This window comes from Sus scrofa, chromosome 3 (genome assembly GCF_054392235.1).
Source record: "Sus scrofa isolate SSC_HxYL_T2T_F1_AM1 chromosome 3, Sscrofa_HxYL_maternal_Yorkshire_Landrace_v2.0, whole genome shotgun sequence".
NCBI classification, from domain to species: domain Eukaryota; kingdom Metazoa; phylum Chordata; class Mammalia; order Artiodactyla; family Suidae; genus Sus; species Sus scrofa.
In genome coordinates this window covers 138,178,467-138,201,084 of record NC_139385.1, presented here as the reverse complement: position 1 = coordinate 138,201,084, position 22,618 = coordinate 138,178,467, and the positions used below count along the sequence as shown (strand labels likewise).

The 22,618-nt window shown below is 54.3% G+C and overlaps 1 protein-coding gene across 3 annotated transcripts in view; it reads right to left on the bottom strand.

Moving 5' to 3' along the window:
* Nucleotides 1-11,246: 11,246 nt before the first annotated feature.
* Nucleotides 11,247-22,618, bottom strand: part of NOL10 (nucleolar protein 10) — a 94,986-nt gene continuing 83,614 nt past the window's right edge. Inside the window, exons 17-18 of one of the 3 annotated variants that reach the window (XR_014842555.1) lie at nucleotides 14,647-17,382; nucleotides 11,247-11,971 (exon numbers count right to left, since the gene is read on the bottom strand). Coding sequence is in view for 1 of the 3 variants with exons in the window: in XM_021087848.2 (XP_020943507.1) it covers nucleotides 11,852-11,971; nucleotides 14,647-14,749 (223 nt within the window). In the remaining 2 variants the exon portion in view is untranslated. The remainder of the gene's footprint in view (nucleotides 11,972-14,646; nucleotides 17,383-22,618) is intronic. The other 2 variants (XR_014842553.1, XM_021087848.2) reach the window with 2 other exon arrangements.

The window sequence follows — 22,618 nt, the reverse complement described above, 5'->3', positions numbered from 1 at the left end:
CTGAATAAGACCCTTGTTGGAATGAGCAAGGCCGTGTGCTTATAGAGGAGGCAGGGGCTCCAGTTGGCCAAGTCACCCCTGGGCTCAAGAAGCCGCCCGGCCACCCAAGCTCCAGAATTGAGTGAGGCCCAGTCCCTCCGGCCCCCAGGGCTCCCAGCAAGCCTTCTGCACATCCTGGCACAATTGCTGACGGTCACTCATTCCCCAGGCTGGCCCCGTGCCTGGGGTGTGTGACTCTAACCCCTCTCCCCGTCCCCTGCCTGGCATTGCTCTGCCCTGCCTGCTTTTCTTGGCTGAATTGTGTCCTCATGGAGGCAGGGACCACGTCTTATCTGTCTCTTTTATGTCCCCTGCCTTCCATCCACTGTCTGGACAATGGCAGGCACATCCTGGGGTTTCAGAACACATCTTGCTTGTAGAGTCCCAAGAGCAAATGTTGCAACAGGTATTTTCAAGTAAAACAGACATAAACACTGAAGTCTCAGGTCCTGGGCAGAGAGCATGTCCTGTAAGGGAAGCTGCGAATGGGGGCCTGGCTGCCCCCAGCTCTGGGGGCTTCTTCTCCAACCCATCACAACCATGCCTGCCTGGCCGCCGCCCGCCGTCAGCCCTGACCTTGCGGAGAAATGGATGTGCCACGAGGCTTTGCTGCCTGACATTCTGCAGCCTAGAATATCATGAAAATATTTTCTAAACTACGGATCAGAGGCAGATTTCTGTACTGCGTGTTGTTATTTAAACCACAGGAGTTCCCACTGCGGTGCAACGGAATCTGCGGTGTGTCTGGAACACTGGGAACAGGTTCAACACCTGGCCCGGCCCCGTGGCTTAAGGAGCTGGCATTGCTGCAGCTGTGGCGTAGGCTACCACTGCAGCTCGAATGTGATCCCTGGCCTGGGAACTCCTTATGCCACCGGGCAGCCAAAAAAGAAACAAAGCCCGACAAACAAAACCCAACACAGATTTGCTTTTGGAAAAAGCCACATATTTGACACCCAAGAGATTAAAATTTTGAAATCAGGAGTTTCCATTGTGGCTCAGTGGGGTCAGGACAGGACAGGACGTTGTCTCTGTGAGGATACAGGTTCAATCTCTGACCTCGCCCAGTGGGTTAAGGATCCAGCATTCCTGCAAGCTGTGGGCTATGTTTCCTAACTGGTGTTGCTGTGGCTGTGGTGTAGACCGGCAGCTGCACCTCTGCGCCCTGACTTGGGATCTTCTATGGGCTATAAAAAGAAAAACCATTCTGACATCAAAGGGAGAGGAAGCACGGGGTGCGTGGGTGCAGGGGAAGGCGAGAAGTTCACCAAAGCCTGGGGTTTATTCTCATTTCCCCCAGAAAACCGCAGAGAAAGGCCAGGAGGGATTTTTCCACAAGGGGTCTTGGCGATATTGTGAGCAAGGGGGGGAGGCCAGCGACTGGCACGGGGAGGAGGGGGGAGAAGCAGGAGGTGGTCTCTCTCTGGTCTTTGTCCACCGCATCCTCGGGGAGGGCCCTTCAGAGATGGAAGCTTCGGAGATCCCGTCGTGGCTCAGTGATTAACGAATCTGACCAGCATCCATGAGGACACAGGTTCGATCCCTGGCCTCGCTCAGTGGGTTAAGGATCCAGTGTTGCCATGAGCTGTACTGTAGATTGCAGTTGCGACTTGGATCCTGCGTGGCTGTGGCTGTGGTGTAGGCCGGAAGCTACTGCTCCGATTCAACCCCTAGCTTGGGAACTTTCCTGTGCTGCGGGTGCAGCCCTAAAAGCAAAAAAAAAAAAAAAAAAAAAAGAGGAAGCCGCCGCCTGGTAGGTTGTATCAGGAAGAGGGAGTGACCCTGTTGGACGTTTGTCTCCCCTGTATGAAACTGGTGGTGCAAATGGGGCCAGGTAGTGGGGGCAGAGCCCGGGATGCCATCAGCTGTCTCCATGGCCACGCAGCCTGTGACCCAAGTATGGAGCCCGGTTTGCTGACACAGGGCCTGGGACCTCGTTTGGGGCTGAAACTCCACCAAGGTGCCACCTGGTCACAGTCAGATGACGGTCCTATGGGCAGAACCCACCAGCAGTATATTCCTGCAGTGCTGCACCTGCACCCAAGCTGGGTCCATGCTGGGCCCAGTGTGTCAGCAAGACCGGGCAGCGGGGTTGGTGCGAGGGGGTGGGTATTGAACTTCCATGAGGAACCTACCGTGTTCTCGGCACTGCCTGGTTCTTTATACACCTTATCTCAATAAGTGCCCCCACAGCCTCATGAGGTGGAAATCTGGCAGAGAGAGAAATCCAGGAAGTTTTGAAAGTTGCAACTTTCTAGCTAAAATAGGTGAATGGCAACCCCAGCTGTTTCCTCTGAGCCCGTGGTGCCTGGAGCCCTGCAGGTAGGAACCTGGGCAGTGGGTGTGGTCCATGGTGGAGGTGGTTGCTATGGTTACCGGTACAGGGAGGACCGCTCCATCCATACGCTTGATAACGTTCACAAAGGTGCAGGCCAGTCTCATGGCCTTTTTCTAAGGGCACTCTCGGCCCCACGTCCCCGGCCTTGCCCAAAGTCACTGCTGTCACCAGAGGGTGCGACAGGAGCCACAACATGGTAGAGCCATGTAGCATATTCTATTCCAGCTCCCTCCCCGTTAACCAGCCTGGCTGAGCCGGGGCTGCACGCAGCCAGCCGCCCGTCTGCCTCCTGGGACCTGCCGGGGCTGGAAGCGTTAATTGGTGGGTGAAGGGCGGAGAAGGTGGCCCTGTGAACGGAATGCGAGATTTAGAAAGAAAGTCCCAGTAAGAGAGGAGGAAGAACACAAATTGAGGCGATGCGGCCCGAACCCTTAGAATCAGCCCCTGAGGGCTCCCCAGGCTGAGAGTGAGCTGGTGGGTCCCAGCCCCCAAATTGGAGTTTTTCATGCAGTGCCTGCTGCTCGGTTCTCCATGGAGAAAGCAGAACGGGCTGGTACTCCTGCGTGTGGGGCCATATGCGACTGCATGAAAGACAAGGACCCTCCTTGCCAGGCCAAACCCGGAGGGAAAATAATTATTTTCCAGCAGACATTTCTTAAATGCTTCTTCAAAGGTCCATGCACCATCTCCTTTCTGGCAGGAGGCACACCCTGGTGGGTGAGGAGAAGCCCACCGTTCTGGAACCATCTGCCATTAAGAGAGTTGCCATGTCCGCTGGTCCTGCCAACCAGACGCTCTAATTAGGAGAAGGGGTCCTTCGGCTTGTCCGCCCCTTCCTCTCATAGCGTCTTCTTGCTGCTTCTCATCTGCAAGAAGCTCTGCTGGGAAGCCATCAGCTGCCGTCAGTTCTGTCCCGCTGGCCCATCGGTTCAGCCCCGCCAGCCCATCCCAGCCCCGGGGCTAAATCCCCAGTCCAGCCTTGGCAAGGTTAGCCTCCCGGCCGTCAAGTCCTGGCTTTGCCACTTAGCAGCCAGTGTTAGGTCCCCACTGGAACCTCAGTCTTCCCACCACAGTCGCCCTCCAGGCTGGCGTCAGGGCCCCATGAGGCCATCTGCCTGGATTTGAGCTCGGCACCCCCAGCTGTGTGATCCCGTGGGCTCCTCCGTCTGCTTCTGCCTTTTCTCCTTCGAAGTTTGATTCTCCTGAATCCACTCCTTTCTGACAATTTGTGGTGTGTCCCTAAGAGCTTGCGTTTTCCCAGGCAGCTTATTTGAAATGTGGGTGGAAAGGCTTTGACCTCATTATGGATCTGAGGCTCCAAATTCTCTGCGTGTGTGTCTTTTTAGGGTCGAATCCGCGGCATATGGAGGTTCCCAGGCTAGGGATCGAATCAGAGCTGCAGCTGCCGGCCTACACCATGGCCACGGCAACGCCAAATCTGAGCTGATTCTGTGAACTACGTTATAGCTCACTGGATCCCTAACCCACTGCGAGGCCAGGGATCAAACTCACATCCTCATGGTTCCTAGTCAGGTTCATTACCGCTGAGCCACAGCAGGAACTCCTATGTATTAGAGTCTTAAACATACTTGGTCTCTTTCACCTTTCTCCATTTTCTGGATCCCCTCTCCGGGGAGATGGATGGGGTGGTGGGGGAGGTTAAGGGGCCATGCCTACCGACTCCGGGCCTGTTGAGCTCCTGCCAGCCCTGAGACCCGGCCAGCAGTCCCTCTCTGCCATTCAGAGAGGGTGGGTGCAAGGAATTCCCTCATGGCTCAGTGGGTTAAGGATCTGGCATTGTCCCTGCAGGGGCTCAGGCTGCTGCTGTAGTGCAGGTTTGATCCCTGGCCTGGGAACTATGGCATGTCACAGGCATGGCCAAAAAAAAAAAAAAAAAAAAAAAAAAAAAAATTAGAGTTCCCTTGTGGTGCAGGGGGTTAAGGGCCCAGCATTGACCCTGCAGGGGCTCAGGTCTCTGGTCAGAGAGGCTGGGTGCAGGAGCAGCAAACATGGCTTGGGTTGGGCTCTCTAAAGGGAATGGTTCGGTGTTGGCAGATCCAGAAACTCGAGATGTGCAGAATCTGGCCTTCTGGGTCTGGAGGGGATTTGCTGTTTCACGTGAAGTTCATGGACAGACAGCACATTTCCTGTTCAAAGAGAGAAGGAAAACCCAGCCAACACCGGTCGCGATTCTTAGAGCTGGGATGCACGCGGGGCCTCTGTTCTCCTCAGACCCAAACCTCATTGTTTTGCTCATTATTATGGATTAAGCACAATTCATCTTCCTTAGCCTTTTTAGCCTCATCTTCCAATCTGGATGTTTAGTATTTTATTATCATCTGCTCCCAAGACACCTGGCTGGTCCCGAACTTTTGCTGATGCCCTGAAATCAACCCAGCCTCTGTGCCATGTTTGCCTGACTCCAGCGAGCTCCCCGCGTCCGTCTGTTCCTTGATCCTTGATTCATTCAGCAAGGCTGGGCCAACAACTCAGTGAGCGTGGGCTTCCAAGCCTGGCGCATAAGGAGGGGGCAGTAAACATTGGTGTGACAGTTCATTTTATGCGGCAACTTGGCTGGGCGTTGGGATGCCCTGCCGCGATCCCAGGTGTGCCTGTGAGGGCGCCTCTGGGCAGGATGGGCAAAGCAGAAGGCTTTTCTCAGGGTGGGTGGGCCTCACCTGATCAGGTGCAGACCCGACTAGAACAAGAAGACATAGCTGGAGAGGACTCTGCTGCCTGACCAGGAGCTGGGTCATCTGTCTTTTTCTGGGCTGTGGCCTCAGGCTCAGAAGTTGGTTCTTCTTGGTCTGCAGCCTGCTGGCTTCTGCCTGGAATGACACCATTGCTCTCTTGGCTCTCAGGCCTCCAGACTCAGAAGGGAGCTCCGCCTGATCCCCTAGGTCCCCAGCTCGCTGGCTGCACATCTTGGAACCTTCAGCCTCCAAGGTCACGTGGGCCAATTTCTTATTGGAAATCTCTTGTGGGTACATATATTAACATAGATTATATTAAAATATAAATATATAAACTCTCTTTATCACATGAGGTCTCCTATTGGTTCTGTTCTCTGGGCAACCCTAACACAACCAGGGCTGTCAATAGCCTAACGATACGGCCATTCTAAGCAGCCAACAAAACACCCACAGCCTCTGGAGTGCCAGGCACTGGGAGTTCATTCCTTCAGTCCTTTATTAAATGCCTGCTGTGTGCGCAGGATTATCATACGGTCCTTTTGCCACGGAAGGAGAGACAGAAGCTAATAGTCCCAGCAACGGCTGGCTGTCCGTGGAAGGCCGTTGGTAGGGCGCTATATGGTTCTTAATTACACTAGAAACCAGCAAAATAAAGTCTACTTATTATCGTGAGATTTACAGGCATGCCTTTTTTACACGTGTTTTTCAAACAAACCCGTTGTCATGGTAACCCTCTTAAAACAAGATGCGACCTGGTTTAAAGAACCTGAGAGCTAATTACAATCGGGCTTTTATATTTAGTTACACCTTTCTTCTGAGACATTTAATGGACCTCATTCATTAAGCGCCTTCCTCTGAAGTCTTTAGGGGACAGAGACAATTAAACCCATTTTATAGATGTAGACACCGAGGCACGGATGGGTTAAGCGACTTGGCCACTGACGGGCGGCTTAACCACGAGCAAGTCTGGGCCGGACCCAGCTCTCCTCTTGTTTCCTTCTGTTTTCTCGACTCATCAGACTCCCTCCTGGGTTTTGAAAGCCCTTCATCATGAAAGGCTCAGAGGTTCCCACAGCGTGGTTGGGGGACCCCAGATTCCGCTGCCATCCCTGTGCAGAAAAAGCTGCCCACCAGGATGCTGGGGGGCGGCGGGGAGTGGAGGCAGGGCCGTTGGGAGTCTGGGGGCAGGAGGGGCTGCTTCACCCGCCTGCACTGCAGAGCCAACATCTACGGGGCCCAGGTGGCCCGCACACTTGGCCAGATGTTCCCAGGGGTGGCGGGACCGCAGGGGCACACAGCTGACACCAAGCCGCTCCTGCCTCCACCACAAGTGTGACACTCCGTGCCAGAAGCAGGATCTTCTCTCAATATCCAGGCAAAGCCCGCGCTGGGCACGTGCCCCAAGGCTCTCCAAGCGGCTCCGGCTCAGCTGCAGCTGTGAGGTCACAACCCCACGTCCCTGGCCCCATTTCTGCCCTGCTGGATCCAAGGCTGTTTTATAAGCTCTCTGGGGCCTCTCCAGCCTCTGCTTAGAACGTTCCTCCCCCGGCATCCTGGGCAGCTTCCCTTCCCTTCTTCAAGCGTTTTCTCCAACCTCACCTCTCTCTTTTTTTTTTTTTCCGTCTTTTTGCCATTTCTTGGGCCGCTCCCACGGCATATGGAGGTTCCCAGGCTAGGGGTCTAATCAGAGCCGTAGCCACCGGCCTACGCCAGAGCAACAGCAACTCGGGATCCGAGCCGCGTCTGCAACCTACACCACAGCTCACGGCAACAGCGGATTGTTAACCCACTGAGCAAGGGCAGGGACCGAACCCGAAACCTCATGGTTCCTAGTTGGATTCGTTAACCACTGCGCCACGACGGGAACTCCCTACCTCACCTTCTCAACCAGGTCTGTCCAGCCGGGTGAGCTCAGGAACAGGCCCATCCTGCCCTCCCACCTCCCTCTGACCCGGGCCCCACTGCACTGTCACCTCACTATGTTTTCAAGACACTGTCTGTCCCCTAGGAAAATATAAGCTCCCTGAGGGCATGGCCTCCGCTTGTCACTTGCACAATGTGATTGATAGATACTGATATGAACCACTTTTTTTTATTTTTGCTTTTTAGGGCTGTACTTGTATATGGAGGTTCCCAGGCCAGGGGTCGAATCGGAGCTACAGCCGCCGGTCTACACCACAGCCACAACCACACCAGATCCGAGCCATGTCTGCGACCGACACGACAGCTCACAGCAACCCTGGATCCTTAACCCACTGAGCCAGGCCAGGGATGGAACCCGTGTCCCAATAGATTCATTTCCGTTGAGCCACAAAGGGAACTCCTGGGCGGTTTTGTTTTTGGCACACCTGTGGCATGGTTCCTGGACCAGGGCTCGAACCCAGGTCACAGCAGAGACCCGAGCTGCTGCAGTGACTGACAACACTGGATTTTGAACATGTTGGGCATGTTGACTTGAGGCACCAGAGGGGCAGAGGTCTGCTGGTAGGAGAGGTGGTCCCGTGAGAGGAAGAGGAAATCCCTGCGGTGTCCGTCTGCGCCTGCGCAGGTGCATGAGGCTAGGCCAAGGTCAGACAGCGCTCAACACGCAAAGGAGTCAAGCTGCAGAGAGACGCGGGTTTCAGATCCCGCAAAATCTTGCCTTGTGTACAGTGTGCAGGGTGCTGGGGCGGGGGGGCAGGGAGCGGGGCCACTGGAAGACATTGAACTTGCCCTGCAGAAACCTGGGAGGCCAACTCAGCAGGGGTGGGAGGAAGAGGGGAGGAGCGGGGAGGGAGGGGTCCAGTCCCCCGATTTTAACTCCCAATCGGAGCATCTGAAAAAGGAGAAGGGCGGCTTGTCAGCAGGGGCATCAGCAGAAACTGAGCAGTGCGTTCAAAGGGACACGGCGGGGAAATCCAGTCGAGCAGGGTTTTGGGACCAGCTCAACTTGAAGGTCCCGCCAAATCCGGAGCGTCTAGGATTCACGATGCTGCCCGGAATCTGCCCGAAACCCAGGGCCACTGGAACAAATGCAGCGGGCCTCCCCCCACCCAACAGGAAAGGGCTTGGCGCTGCGACTTTGAAGTTCCAGCTGGCTTTGCGCAAGAGTCGCAGAGTCTGGACTCCGCACCATCAGAGAATAACAACTTCCCTCCATCACAACGTGGGGCGTGGGGGGGCTCCGTGGGCAGGAAGACGGGGAGCGCAGGGCGTGGGTTTCCAGCCCCTGCAGGAAGACTGGGCGGCAGGACGCTGCCCAAACACCTTGAGCTGTGGCCCTCCCGAAGCCGGGCTCTGGGCCATCACCTCTTCAAGGCCAAGGGCAGCATGTTTTCTAGTAAATCCGTTTATCCGGGATGTGCTCACCTAATTCGCAAAAGAATTCATGCAGCGGTAACCGCTAGACTTTGTTACTGCACAAATTTTGGAGAATCAACATGTGGATAAAAGCTAATTTCAAGAATAAAAATGATTAGGACTGGAGTTTTCCCTCCATGTTCAAAAAGGCATGTACCATCCCAAATCAAGCTACCATGCAGCCTAAATATCAGGAAACCCCATGTATAAGGCAACTCCCTATCTTCCCAAGGAGAAGAAAAAAAATTTATGGCAACTTGGATAGAAATGCTGACAAAATTGGACTTCCTGTCATGGCTCAGTGGTAATGAACCTGACTAGCATCCATGAGGATGCGGGTTCAGTCCCTGGCCTCACACAGTGGGTTAAGGATCCAGCGTTGCCGCGAGCTGTGGTGTAGGTCACAGAAGTGGCTCAGATCCTGTGTTTCTGTGGCTGGGGTGTAGGCCGGCGGCTACAGCTCGGATTCACCCCCTCGCCTGGGAACCTCCATATGCTGCGGGTGCGGCCCTAAAAAAGCAAGAAAAAAAAAAAAGGTGCAGGCGCCAGCCTTCACCACAGCCACAGCAATGAGGGATTCAAGGCTCATCTCACAGCTCACAGCAACGCTGGATCCTTAACCCAAGGAGTGAGGCCAGGGATAGAACCTGCGTCCCCATGGACACTAGTCGGGTTCATTAACCGCTGAGCCATGAAGAAAACTCCATGACAGTTTTTTTATTTTTTATTTTTCATTTTTTAAATTTTTGTCTTTTTAGGGCCGTACCTGTGGCAATATGGAAGTTCCCAGGCTAGGGGTTGAACCGGGGCTGCAGCTGCCCGCCTGCACCACAGCCACAGCAACACCAGCTCCGAGTGGCATCTGCCATCTATGCCACTGCTTGTGGCAACACTGGGTCCTGAAGCCACATCCTCATGGTTCCTAGTCAGATTCGTTAACCACTGAGCCACGATGGGAACTCCTTGACATGACGGGTTTTTTAAAAGCAGGTTGGGTTGGTTGGGTATCAGTTGCAATAAAGGCCTAGGGAGTCCTGGGGGGCGGATGTGTGGCAATTTTACGCAGGGTGGTAGGGACCTGAAGGGCGAGAGAGACCGGCTCTGAGCCAAGGAGGGAGCGTTGCAGGCAGAGGAAAGGCAGCTGCGAAGGCCCTGCTCCGGAGAACACTCGGAGTGTTCTAGAAACAGCAGTCAGCGAGGTGGTGAGGATTAAGTGAGGGCCCAGACCCGCGCATGCAGCGGAGGCTCTGCTGACTCTGGCTTTTGCTCTGGAAGTGGCCCCCGGAGTGTGTGCAGAGACGGGCCCTGCGCTGGGTTAGAGTTCAAACGCTCAGCGCTCAGCGCTGGTCAGAGTGGAGTCCCCCGATCAGCCAGTGACAGCCCCCTTAGCTGCGGCCAAACACTGCGGGGTTGCTGACCCCTCTCCCCATCACACCTCACAGCCACTCCGGCCGCAAACGCTGTCCACACCCCTTCAGGTCAAATCAGGCCCTTCCACCACGGCCACCCTGGCCAGGGCCCCGCTGGCCCGAGCTCCTTGGGGCTCGTGTCCTTGCCTCGTTCGGCCCGTGCTCCTCTTGGGAGCGACGCGGGTTGTTCATGAGACGGAAAATCCGTACAATTGTCTTTTTTTTTTGGCCACACCCACGGCACACAGAAGTTCCCAGGACAGGGATTGATCCTGTGCCGCAGTTGCTACCTGTGACACAGCAACGAGGCCAGATCCTTAACCCGCTGAGCTACAAGTGAACTCCGCTGTCTTAGGACCCCGAGGGGTTTCAGTTGCAGGTGTAATAAAACATCCATAACTGGCACCTGCACAGCACGTCACAGTACCCAGAACGTCACAAACCGTCCGATGCATCGCACCCTGGTGGACGTGGTGACAGCACAGTCACGCAAACAAAGGTGTAGACACTTGTTCACAGAACAGAGAAGTATTTGGAGTTCCCGTCATGGCACAGAGGAAACGAATCTAACGTCTCCGGTCTCAGCCCTGAGGACAGCAGCGTGGGAACAGAAAAGAAAGCCACCAAAGCTAAAGGCTGCCGGTGAGCAGAGGAGGGGATGAGCTGAGAGAGAAGGGCCAGGGGCTCCAACAGGCGGAGGACCCTCTGGGACACGACACAGGCTGGGCTGGCTGCCAGGGCAACAAGTCTCTTCCCGGTGGCCATGTGCGCGCGCACACACACACTTTTTCCTGGAAACATACATTCTCCCAGGCTTTCCCTGCCCGGGGAGCAGCCGGTCTGCACAGAAGCAGCGATGCGGCGGGGAGGGGGTGGGGGAGGGAGACCGGCAGAGAGAAGGAACGATGCGGAAACAGGAGGGAGGACCTGCCTGGACGTGGGAGGCCTGCGCTGGGGCGGCCCAGGCAGTGAACGCACCTGCCCTTCCGCTCACTGCACTTCCAGTTAGGGCCTCGCATTCACCATCCAAGGTCACTCTCCCAGTTGTACATAAAAAAATGCACCTCCAAAATCTTACGCTTATCTTTAAAAACGAAGGCAACCAAAGTGTCTTTTGCTTTTCTTTTTTCTTTTTACAGCTGCACCCACGGCACATGGAGGGTTTCCAGGTTAGGGATTGAATCAGAGCTGCAGCTGCCGGCCTACACCACAGCCACAGCAACTCGGGATCTGAGCCACGTCTTCAAGCTACACCGCAGCTCACGGCAACGCCAGGTCCTTAACCCACTGAGCAAGGCCAGGGATTGAACCCGCATCCTCAGGGATACTAGTTGGGTTCCTAACCCACTGAGCCACAAGGGGAACTCCCTAAGGAAACCAAAGTTAATTTTCAAATTAACTAAAGGAATTGGTCTCTTTCCAAGAAGCTATTCGAATGAAAGCATTTATTTATATAAAACGTTTTCTTCAGCCAGAGTATCTCTAATCGTACTTCAGGAACAGAAAAAAAAAAATTTGTATTTAATCTTGTGCCAAGTTAAACGAATATCCAGGAGCTTCCACTTCTTATTATACCTTGTTATTACCATTCATTTATAATCTCTTGGTATAAAAATATTTTGTTAAAAATCCAAAACTAATACAGAAACAAGCATCAGGCCTCCAGCTTGTCCTTGTAAACGCAGACACGGCTGATGCCCACAGGCAGGTGGGAGGGAGCGGCGGCAGGCAGGGCAGAAAAGTCCGTTTCTGGGAGACCATCGGCCCTGGTTTTCAGCCCAGGACGGTTCCTAACAGTGTGGAGCCGCCGCCTGGCTTCCTTGATTAAAACCAGGGAAGGCTGATGTGCTCCGGGGACCAAAGCACAGAAGCGCCCCCAGCCTCACAGTTGACCAGAGGCCGGACACCTGCTGCCAGCCCCCCCCTCTGCATCACGGGAATCGGAAACGCACAGCCCCAGCCCCCACATACACCCGAGTGATGCCCACGTCGGGGAGACGCTCCCCCTGCCTCGCGTGGGCCGGTTCCCAGACTCAGTGGAAGGGCCGCCCTCTCCTGGGCCGGGACTTGAGGTGCCCGGCTGAGCGACGGAGGCGCTTCCTCTCTTGCCGGTGCAGCTTCTCGGCCTCCTGCTGCTTCTTCTGCTGTTCAGACTGAAAGAGAAAATGACATAAGGACAGAGAAAGAGAAAGGAAGGGCTATCCCAAGGCCAGCAGCAGGAGCCCTGATCACAGCCCCGTTGTGGGGGACACGCGGCTGCGGGCTCCGGCCGGGACCGCAGGCCGAGGCCCAGCCCAGCCGGGAGCTGCGTTTCCTGTGCACCTGCAGATTCGCACTGGTGCCGTATTGCTGTACAACTGAAGAAGAAAGTCTCCGTGTTTCACTCTGGCTGTGATTTCCCCAGAGTTTAAAATGAAAGAGTTGGGCGGGGAGGGAGTCGTGAGAAAGGAAAGCAACGCGTGAAAAGGGACTCTTCAGTGAGAGTCCCCACGTGCAGCTCTCTTTCTGATCATCGCCATCTTCCCAAAGCCTTTCAAAGGCAATCCTGCCCCACGGGGGACTCCTCACCTCCCCTGCGCTGCAGCCCGGCCCACGCCAGCCCGGGGCACCCACGGTCCTTCGCTGGCTGCCGGCTGCCGCTCTCCGGGCGGGGCTGCCTCCCCCATCCCTGGGCCAGCACCGCCATGAGGAGGTTTTTTGGTTTTTTTGTTTTAAGTACTGTGTCAGGTGTTCCCGCCGTGGTGCACTGGGTTAAGAATCAGACTGCAGCTGCTCAGGTCGCTGTGGAGGCTCGGGTTCAAGCCTGCTGCAGTGGATCAAAGGAGCTGGTGTTGCCACAGCTGTGGTGTAGGGTGTAGCTGCAGCTCGGGTTCAATCCTTGGCCAGGGAAGTTCCATGTGCCATAAAAAAACCCCCAGAAAACCCCGAGGGGACCGCAGAGCAAACAATGGGGTCATGGAGACCCTATAAAGTTAGTGAAGGCTGCTTATTTAAGATTCTGTTTCATCACATTAGGAAGTGTCCCTAGAGTGTCCCCTGGGGGCCCAGGGGCTCGGATTCGGTGTTTCCTCCATTGTGGCCCAAGTGCTACCCCTGGTCAGGGAACAGAGATGCCACGTCAAGCTGCTGCGTGCTGTGGCCAAAAGAAAAAAGGTACCCCTAATAAAGTGTTTCTTGCCCAAATAATTTCGGGACATGATGCATGAAATGAAGGTAAGCAGGTGAGCTGCAGCGCTGCCATCAGGTACGCCCGTGTCTCCAACTCGGGCATCGGTCGGAGAGCTCCCTTGTGTGTCTGGGGGCAGAGCAAGCTCGCAGGAGCCCCCACCTCCCGGAGCACATTCTGCAAGGCCCTGCGCGATGGTCCCCGGGAAGGCCAGAGAACGCCCGAGCTTGGAGGGAGCAGCGACGTTCCTGCAGACAAAACCCTCCCTGCAAACACTCCCGGCCGCTCCGAAAAGCAGCTGCTCCTGGAAGATGCTGCCATCGTGGGAGGGGCCCATTATGATTTCAGGGCCAACCAGCTCAAGTCTCGATTTTCCGTCCTTCCCCTCCTTGTGCCTGCGTCCACAGCAGCCCTGTCACAGACAGGGGAGGCCACCGCAAAGCCACACACTCATACCAGCAGCGCCGGCCCAGGGCAGCGAAGGGACTGAGCTACTACGGGGCACTGGAAACAGGACTTGGGACCCGATCTCAGTTTTGCGGCTGCTCTACAATCGTGGTCGCTATCAAAGCCCAGGTTTCCTCCTTCACTTTGACTCGCATTTTAGCAAGTACCTGTGAAAATACGGGGAGACCCTAAGGTTTTACCTGAATATATCGCTCACTGAGTATAAAGAGATTTGTACGTAAAAAAAACAAAAAAAATGCCCTAAATTCTCTTAAATAAAACTGAGATTAATAGTTAAAATTTTCTCAGTCAAATGAGGAAAAAAAGGCATAAGTCAAATATCAATTGATGCATTCCTCCAGAGTTTCAAAGCCTCTGCCAGACTTAACCATGAGGCTATTTTAAGTATTTTTTACCTGGTGCTTCTTTCGTTTTCAGCAAAAAAAAAAAAAAAGAGAGAGAGGAGAAAAAGGCCAAAGCCATCTTTTGTCACCCGACCACAAACTGCAAACTGATACTCAGCTCAGTGCCTTCCGATGAAGGAAGAAGGTGGCAAGAAGGTGGCCGGAGTGTGCTCACATCCCCACAGGCTCACTCCTCGAGGTGGAGGGGACGGAATGTTTGAAATATAAAACCACGCGGTTTCATTCATTAGTTAATTGCAAATATTTGAAGCGGCGTATTCCGCCTTCACTGTGTGCCAAGCACTAGCAAAGCCAGCTAAGGAGAGGGCCCTTGTAAGTCAGTTCATATCAGGACCCGCTCCTGGCAGAGTGACTGCCCTCTGAGACCCTCTGTCCCGGGAGGGCTGATGTCACCATCTGACCGGATCAGACCTCGCCAGTTCCCGATCTTCCTGAACTGCATGGAAGCTCTGATGAGTGTTTTCTAGCTGTGGACAGTCAGGACTCCCGCTTTATAGGGCCACACCTCGGGGGGCCCAGAATCCGTGCCGGGGTTCCTCGCCAACAGCACCAGCTCTGGGGTCGCTGGGGCCCGGCCTCCCCCAGGGACACCAAAGACACGGCTGGCTCAGCAAACACCCCCCCCCCCCCCGGAGTGGCTCTGGCTGGCTGGGCAACGCTCCGCCGGAGCACGGCCTCCTCCAGGGAAAGCTCGGGAAGGCCGCTCTGCAGTCACACACATATACACACACACACACAAACTGGCTGCCTACTTCGGTGAACTAAAAAAGAACATTAAAAAGCAACCTACCTTCTTTAATGTAAACGTCAACTGTTTGCTGCCAACTGTGGTGTCGGACACACTCAAAGTCCCGTGTTTTGCTTCGAGTTTCAACCGATCTTCAAGGGTTTTACTGGAGGAAATGTGAGAGAAAGACACGCCAGTGAGCATTATGTTTCGATGTGCTCTTTGAAACAAGTGCTACTGAGAACTGATCACGTGAAGAAACACCTCTCACCCACGTGGCAAAGACAGCAAACGGCTTCTGCTTAAGACACTGGATGGGAAGAACCCTGGGCTCGGGCATCCCTCGGCTGAGCAGATGCGCGGCGGCAACAGCGGCTGCCCCCCGACACCCAGTCATTTAATACTTTAAGTGGTGCTTCCAGATATTTCAGTGGTTGCTACTTATCTTACTAAATCATAATTTCTGAAGCCTGTAATTTACCGTAATGGTCAGCGGCACTTAAGCTTCCAAAGCATTTTTATAGGTAAACCACGCACACGATGGGTACGCGAGCATCTCAGCAGCTCGTTCACCTTCACAGAGGCGGGGACGCGGCGGAGCCCTCCGGGCCGGGCCCAGAAAGTGCCGTGACGATGCAGAGGTTTCCTCCGCTCGGTCGGCGCAGGCGGGCCACATGTGTCACCCACAGTGGTGAGCAACCTGGACCGTGAACTGGGCTGATGACACAGAGAGGAGAGAGGCAGTGACGCGGAGGGGAACTTCCGCCTGACTCAGCCCTGTTCGCTGCTGCTTCTCCGGCTGGCCTTCTTTTCCATTTCTTACTTGAATTACTCTTCCTGACACACTTTGGCCCGAATTTGAATTTCATTCCGTGTCTTGACCCTGTTTTCCAAACTTGTCTAAGGTCTCCTTCTGGAACCTGGGTCCCTGTCATGGTTTGCTCTGCCCTGCAATTCACTGCCGTCCGCAACAACCACGCGGTTAAATCTGAAATCTGCACGAGTTATGGAAACGTCACTGCATGTTCTTAGGATGTTTTCTCATCAAATCGGATCACTGTTAACTTGGTTTAGAGGGGAGAAAACAGAATGGAGTCTAAAGACAGGTCCTTTTGGCAAGTTTTAAAGTTACCTCGAACCCTTTCAGAAAAGGCGAACGCAACACCTCCTATCCCTGGGATGAAGCTGGGAGAGGAGAGGGAAGGAAAAAGGAACGTGGGTTTCTCTTCTACTGGGCTCCCTTCCTCCCCAACCTTCCTTGAAGCAACTTAAAACTGAATGTACCCTTTCAAAGTTAGTACCAAACACACTTGGTTGAATGTTTAAATGGGGGCAGTGCATATATGAAAGGGCCTTTTTTTCCTCGGAATGTGGCCTTTGCAGCTAATTACTGCGTAGAACACAGCGCCCAAATGATCCATTAGACAGCGATGCTCCTTTGAAATGCGGAAGCCCATGTTTGATGTTCACACCTTGAGAGCCATCTCCAGTTTACGACAACCAGTAAGTCCTAACCATGCCTTCTTCAGATAATTTGAGACATAAAGTGGCTGGCATCAAGGTGGCCCTCTTTTCTAGGCAATAATGTTGTTAAGAAGCACTTTTAAAGTACTTTTCATCTTCAAAGCTCTTAACAGACTAACTAATTAATCCTTTCAACATCCCTGAGACAGAAGTATTTATCCTTTATAGACGGCAAAAAGGGAGCTAAGATGGTCTATCACTTGCCCCAGGCCACACAAGGATCAAATCTAAAGCCAAAATTCCAATTTCAGAATTTTGGGTTTCCAGGCATGTGTCGGGCCATGCTTGATTTATAAAGGCTGGCTCAGGAAATATGTCCACTAAGTATTCTAAATGACAAGCTTCCACATGACAAACCGACTGAAATTAAGGTTTGGTTTCCGCCTTTTTTTACGAATTCAAAAGCAAAGTGTAAACGGACTCCGGCAGGCGTGTGACTCATGCACGCCTAAGCAAATTTCTGCAGCCATTCATGCCAATGTTGCTCTTTCCATTCAGAGCTATTACTCAGATTTGAAAGCTAAGAGGGATTCGGAATAACTATGGAGCCACCGAGACAAGGTGGCAGGCAGCAGACACTAATTTGGGGAGAAGCAGCCTCTCCAAGTCAATTGGGGGAAATTACTACCCTCTGAAGGATGACCTACTTCCTCCCTGAGCGGCACAGAAGCCCCGGGTCCCTGCAGCGCGCCTCGGTGCACTTGTGGGAACTTGCTCCGTCTGGGCTCCTTGGGGAGACAGCGGAGAGTGAGGAGGAACCGTGGCAGAAGATCAGACACGGGGGCCAAGTGCACTGGCTTCTACCTTAAAGCAAGTTCCACTTCCCTCCCTTGAGAGTCGGCTCCCGGAACACGGCTGCCACCTTGGGTGGAGTTCGGTCAGGTGATGGGAAGTCGTGGTCAGACACCTGAAAAGGGGCTCTGGAGACCAAAGACCAAAACGCACCCTGCCTGTCCTTCCCGCCTTCCCCCGGGACAGCCCCCCAACCCCCGCCCGTCCAGGCTGTGGGACAGCTGGCTTCTGGCTACTTTGTGATCGACAGTAATGTGAAGGCTTTTAGGAGTTCCTGTCAGGCCTCAGTGGTTAACGAACCCGACTAGTACCCATGAGGACGCAGGTTTGATCCCTGGTCCCACTCAGTGGGTAAAGGATCCGGCGTTGCCGTGAGCTGTGGTGTAGGGTGCAGACACGGCTCGGGTCTGGCGTGGCTGTGACTGTGGTGTAGGCCGGTGGCTACAGCTCCGGTTAGACCCCTAGCCTGGAAACCTCTATATGCTGCAGGTGCGGCCCTAAAAAGACAAAAGACAGAAAGAAAGAAAGAAAAAGACATTTAAGGAGAAAAACATCCCACTGTCACAAGATGAACAATTTTAAAAATCACTTTGGGAGGCAAAGGAGGGAGGGGAGTGGCAGACAAACACCGAGGCTTCGGTAGATGGGCACTGAGAGGAGTCACCTTGGGAAGCAGGGGTCACCACTGCGGTCTGCAGCCGACCGAGGGCGAGGAGGATGGAGACACGGGATCCGGAGGTAAGTGGTGAATTTCAAGCATTTAAAACTTGCAAGAACTTTGTTTGAAATACCCGACGCCGACGCACATTCACAGGCATATTTACACACCCCGTCACGGAAAACGACTTGGGTGCTTTCAGTTTGCACACGCTGCTTCCAAGCCTCTATCTCAGCGGGCGTAAACTCAAGCAACCATGAAATCTGTTCTCTCAACTTTCAGCTCAGTTAAAATCCTGAAGGATCCCTAATACCCACTGTTGTTGCGAGCGTGGGAGGCCAGGCACCCTGGCGAGAGGGCCACGGGGTCCTACACCCCTTTTGATCTAGCAAATTCCATCACGAGGTAAAAAATCTCAACAAGTTCCTGCACATGTGCACATATTTATAACTGCGAAAAGGGAGGAAAGAACCTAAACACCCAAAATCAGACACTGGGTCCCGTTCATCTTATGAGAACCGCATGCAGCGTAAAGCGGACCCTCAGGCGCTTACAAAGAGGACGTTTCAAAATGTGTCTGGCGAAGAGCGTGAGAGTCCGCAGCGTGATGCGCGCCATCCATTCGTGTCGAAGGCGGAAAAGCTACAACTGCGTGTGTGAGTGTGCGCTCACGCGGGAGGGGCTGGCTTCCACGAGGCGCCCGGAGGTCCGCGGGGAGGAGCGGGCGGCCGGTGCTCCTCCGTGTCCCCGCGGCTGCGCGGCCGCTGTGCTCCTGGAGCACACGCTACTTGAGTAACCAAAGATTCGCGCGCGCACGCGCTCTTTTTTAAGCCTAAGTTTTTGGATGAAATTGCTTTCAAAGTTAGACTTCAAAAATGCTCGTATTGAAGCAAGACTGCACCCCCTCGGTTCTTCAGTTCTTATCACCCACCATCAGTGCGAAACGGTAGCTCAGCAGTACAACTGGCCCTGAGCCAGTTAACTGCAGGCGGGTAAGGTTACAGATGTGACAAGCAGCTCGCCAAGGGCCACTAGAGTCGCTGGTGAGGAAGACGAGGCCCTCAGAGGCAGCAGCTGTCTCACAAATCTCGGCATCTCGGGGACCCCGCAGGGGAGGGGTTTCGGAGCAGGCTTCCACGACCCGGGCCGGACCCCCGTCCCCGCCAGGTCGTACTCATCGCCCCAGAAGAGGAGAGACCCTCGGCTACCGGAACGGAGAAAGGTGCGCGGAGGACCCCTCCCCCGGGGGCGCCCACGGACGAACAGACGGCATCACGCCCCGCCGCCCGCGGGGGCCCAGATACAGAAGGGGCTGATGGGCCCAGACGCCCCGCCAAGGCCCCGCCGGCGAGCTTCCCGATCTTTCCCGCCACCCTGACAGCCTCCGAGTCTCTGGAGCTGTAGTCTCTCTGTCCCTGGTGCCCCGGCCCATCTGCTCCCGGCCGCTCCCCCCTCGGCTGGGTCCCTCCCTCTCCCCCGTCGGTGCTTATCCCCCTACCTACCAACAAGTCGGCTCTCAGGCCTGAAAAGGCTCTCCTGTCAAGTTACGGGCCCCGATCCCTTCCTTTCACGGCCACAGACCCACCTACGCTACCAGCCGACGGCATCTTCCCATCTCCTGCTCCTTCATCCATCAGCCGCCATCGGACATCGGGCTGGCTGCCTGAGAAATGGCCTCCAGCCAGCCAATCTCCCCTCGGCCTCTGTCCGGCCTCCACCCTGGGGCCTCCCTGCTCCATCCCACACCTGCCGCGTGTCCTGCTCGGGGACGTTTTCTCTGTGCTCGGCTCTTTGCAGGTTTCCGCCCACCTTTTGGGCAACCACTTGCTCATATTTACTGCCCACCTCCTCCCCTACCTGTGCTCCGGATCAGAATTCTCAGCCCGAGGCTATCAGTAGATTTGTGATCCCTCTGTTTCCTGAATGTGTGCCTTTTTGGAGAGGTACATGGTTTTCCTCAGACGTTCTGTTGTCCCCAAGGGCTGCACACTTAGCCTCGCCTCACTCTTCCGTCCCTCGGTTCACTCCCACAGCGAGGCTGCCCTCTCCTAATCCAGTACCGCTGGCCACCTCCGACGTCTCCACTGTCCCCTGAACGGTACCAGGAAGACACCTGCCTCCTACAGACCTATGGGCTGAATACCCAGCTCGGTGCGGTGAGCCTTGCACTTCTCCATTCTGTGTTCTTGATCTCAGCAGAGCACGGCTGGACACTGCCACATCACCCCGACTCCTGTGATATTAAATTAATACCCAAACACTGCTGCAGCCTATGTCTTATTCTTAGACAGTCTCAGGAATAATTCGGTTCTAAGTCTGTCTGCTCCTTCCCACCCACAGTTCAGCGCCCCTACTTCCCACGGGGCCACTGCACCGTCTGTTAGCTGGTCTCTAACTGGCTGTGCTGCTTCTCTGTGCATTTTCTCTTGAAAACTGCAGTATTTCACTAAGAGTTTCTGGGAAATAGGGACTTTTTTACGCCTATATATTTTAATTTTTCTACAACATGTACTGCTTTTATCATGTAAGCATTTACACCTCCGGGGGGAGGGACTGGACCAGACTTGATCACGTCAATCTTGGCTCAAAACCCTTTGCTGGCTCGCGCCTGGGTCAGGGCTCGACACACCTTCCAGCCCATCGACCGCTGCTCCGGCCGCACGGAGGTCGTCCCCCTGGGTGTCCACACCGCGTGCCCTGCGCGCCCTGCTTCCTCGGCCCAGGTGCCCCCGTCCTGCCCTGCTTTCAGTGCTCGTCGTTTCTTTCGAGAGACAGAGTCAATGTCACCTCTGATGGAGACGTCCTTAAATCTCTAAGGACCTGTACGCCTTCCCCGGGCCTCTGGGCAGCTCAGAGAGCACCAGCCAGCACGGGGTGTGCGGGCACAGGAGCGTGCCTTTCCTTTCCGCGCCCCGGGCCTAGGACTTTGTTCACACAAGGTGGCCCACGAAAGTCTGACTGATGAATGGGTGGGTGGAGAGGCTGACAGGTGGATGAATGCTCTCACAGAGAGCGCAGCATCCTGCAGGCTCGTAAACATGTGCGGACAGACACGCTATTTGTCTACGGCCGTGTCACGCTGCCAAGCGAAGACGAGGACTCACGCAGAGCACCGACTTGGCAGCGTCACTCTTCTCTCTTCCCTTCAGAGAAAGGGCTTTAAAGCTGAGCAAGGCCAAGTGCAGTGGGAAACACAATACATTCGACTCTGATGTTGCGTGTTCCTGACTGCCTTGTGGTAACTTGCAGAATAAGCATAAGGAGTCACTCCGGCTCTCTGAAGGGTGAGGGCAGGATGCTTCATTAAATAATGTTACAAATATTGCAAGTTCAGGATTTGCCAAAATGATCCAGTCAAGACTAGAATTCAATGAGCAGCTTGTGCCAAAATGCCAACCCCACTGCAGGCTATTCATACCAAAGGGTTATTTATCATTTTAAGCAACTGGATTTTTCTTTTAAGCTTGTGTAAGTATTATCACTTACACAGCTTCTCTTCTCAAAAAAATCGTTTAACTCAATGATGTTTAACTGAGTAAAATGTTTAATTGCAGGGTCTCCACTTATTTATCACTAAATGCTACACTTTCCTCCCTTTTGGTGTTTACATTAATATCCTACTACAACCCACGGGCAAAACAAGAACGTCCGTGCGTTTAGACATGTCTCCCCCACCCCGACCCCAAATCACGGCTTCCTGTTACCATGGTTACACTAAAACCATCTGCTCCCAGGTTCTCCTGGCCAGTGGGTTTCAGGTAAGTGGGTTCTTTTTCAGCAGATCATTAAAGGGTAACTCCGAGTTGCCTGCCATGCGGCCAAGGCGTGGACGGTTCACCCTCACAAGGACTTAACCAGGGCCCAGCCGGGTCTAGCTCCCCATTCCGGAGCTGGCAGTCAAGTCAATAACGCAAGACAGACACAGCAGGCGATCTAGCAGACACTGGCTCCACCGAGTCAGAGTCCTGGAAACAGGCGGTCCTCCCTCTGCGTGTGAGGGGGATGACGGGGGTACGAAGACGGAGGCGAGGCGGCGCACACCGCGGACCGGACTGTAAACGGAAGAAGCCTCTTCAGGAACACGGTCAGCAGGTTCTCAGAAGCTTAGACGTAACGCTGCCATGTCACCGGCAAGTCTGGTCCCACGTGGAAATGGAAACGCATGTCCACGCAAACACATACACACATATTCATGGCAGCATTATATGTAACAGCCGAGAAAACAGAAACAACACAACCACCCATCAACCGATAAGTGGATAAATAAAGCGGGGCATGGCCATACCCTGGAATAGGACCGGGCAATAAAAACAAATGCAGCACCGACAGGTGCTTCCACATGGACGAACACTAAAACTGTCACGCCGAGGAAGAAAGAGCAGTGGGAGAGAAGTGCCCACTCTTGTACGACTCCATTTATACGAACAGTCAGAAGAAAGCGATGAAACCCCCACAGGACAAGAGACAGCAGGGGCTCTTCTCCCCGCTCCCAGCAGCCCTGGGGGCTATTGGCTTCCCCGTAATAAAGACTTTGCTTGCTTCCCCCCCGACCCCCCAAAAAGCAATGTCAGAAGAGGCAAAGCTAGAGATGGAGCCTGGATTAGCGGCTGCTGCCTGGGGGAGGGTCGGGGAGCTGGGCGTGAACACCGGCGGGGTGAGCCGTTCGGTGCGGGGCGGGGAAAGCGCTCTAAAGCTCATCGCGGTGGGGGCTGGACCACTCGGAATCGACTGAAACCCAATGACCTCTATAATTTAAGCAGGTGAACTGTATGTTATACAAATTAAATTTCAAGAAAGTTGTTATTTTAAAAAGGGAGGTTGGTGAAGAAAATTTCTGCAAAAGAAATCAAGCCTCCTAATAGATTCTTTGCTTCCTTTGTGAGAGCCAGAATGTCTAGCCGCTCCTGGAGCTAAGCTGAAGGATTCACACAACATCTAGCTTCCCAGATATGTGCCAGAAACCGCTGAGATAAAGACGAACAGGTGGATCTCTCGTCCAGAGACACTCCAGCCGGTCCCTCGGCGCCCTCCCCGCCTCTTCCCCCTCCCTCCCTCTGGGAA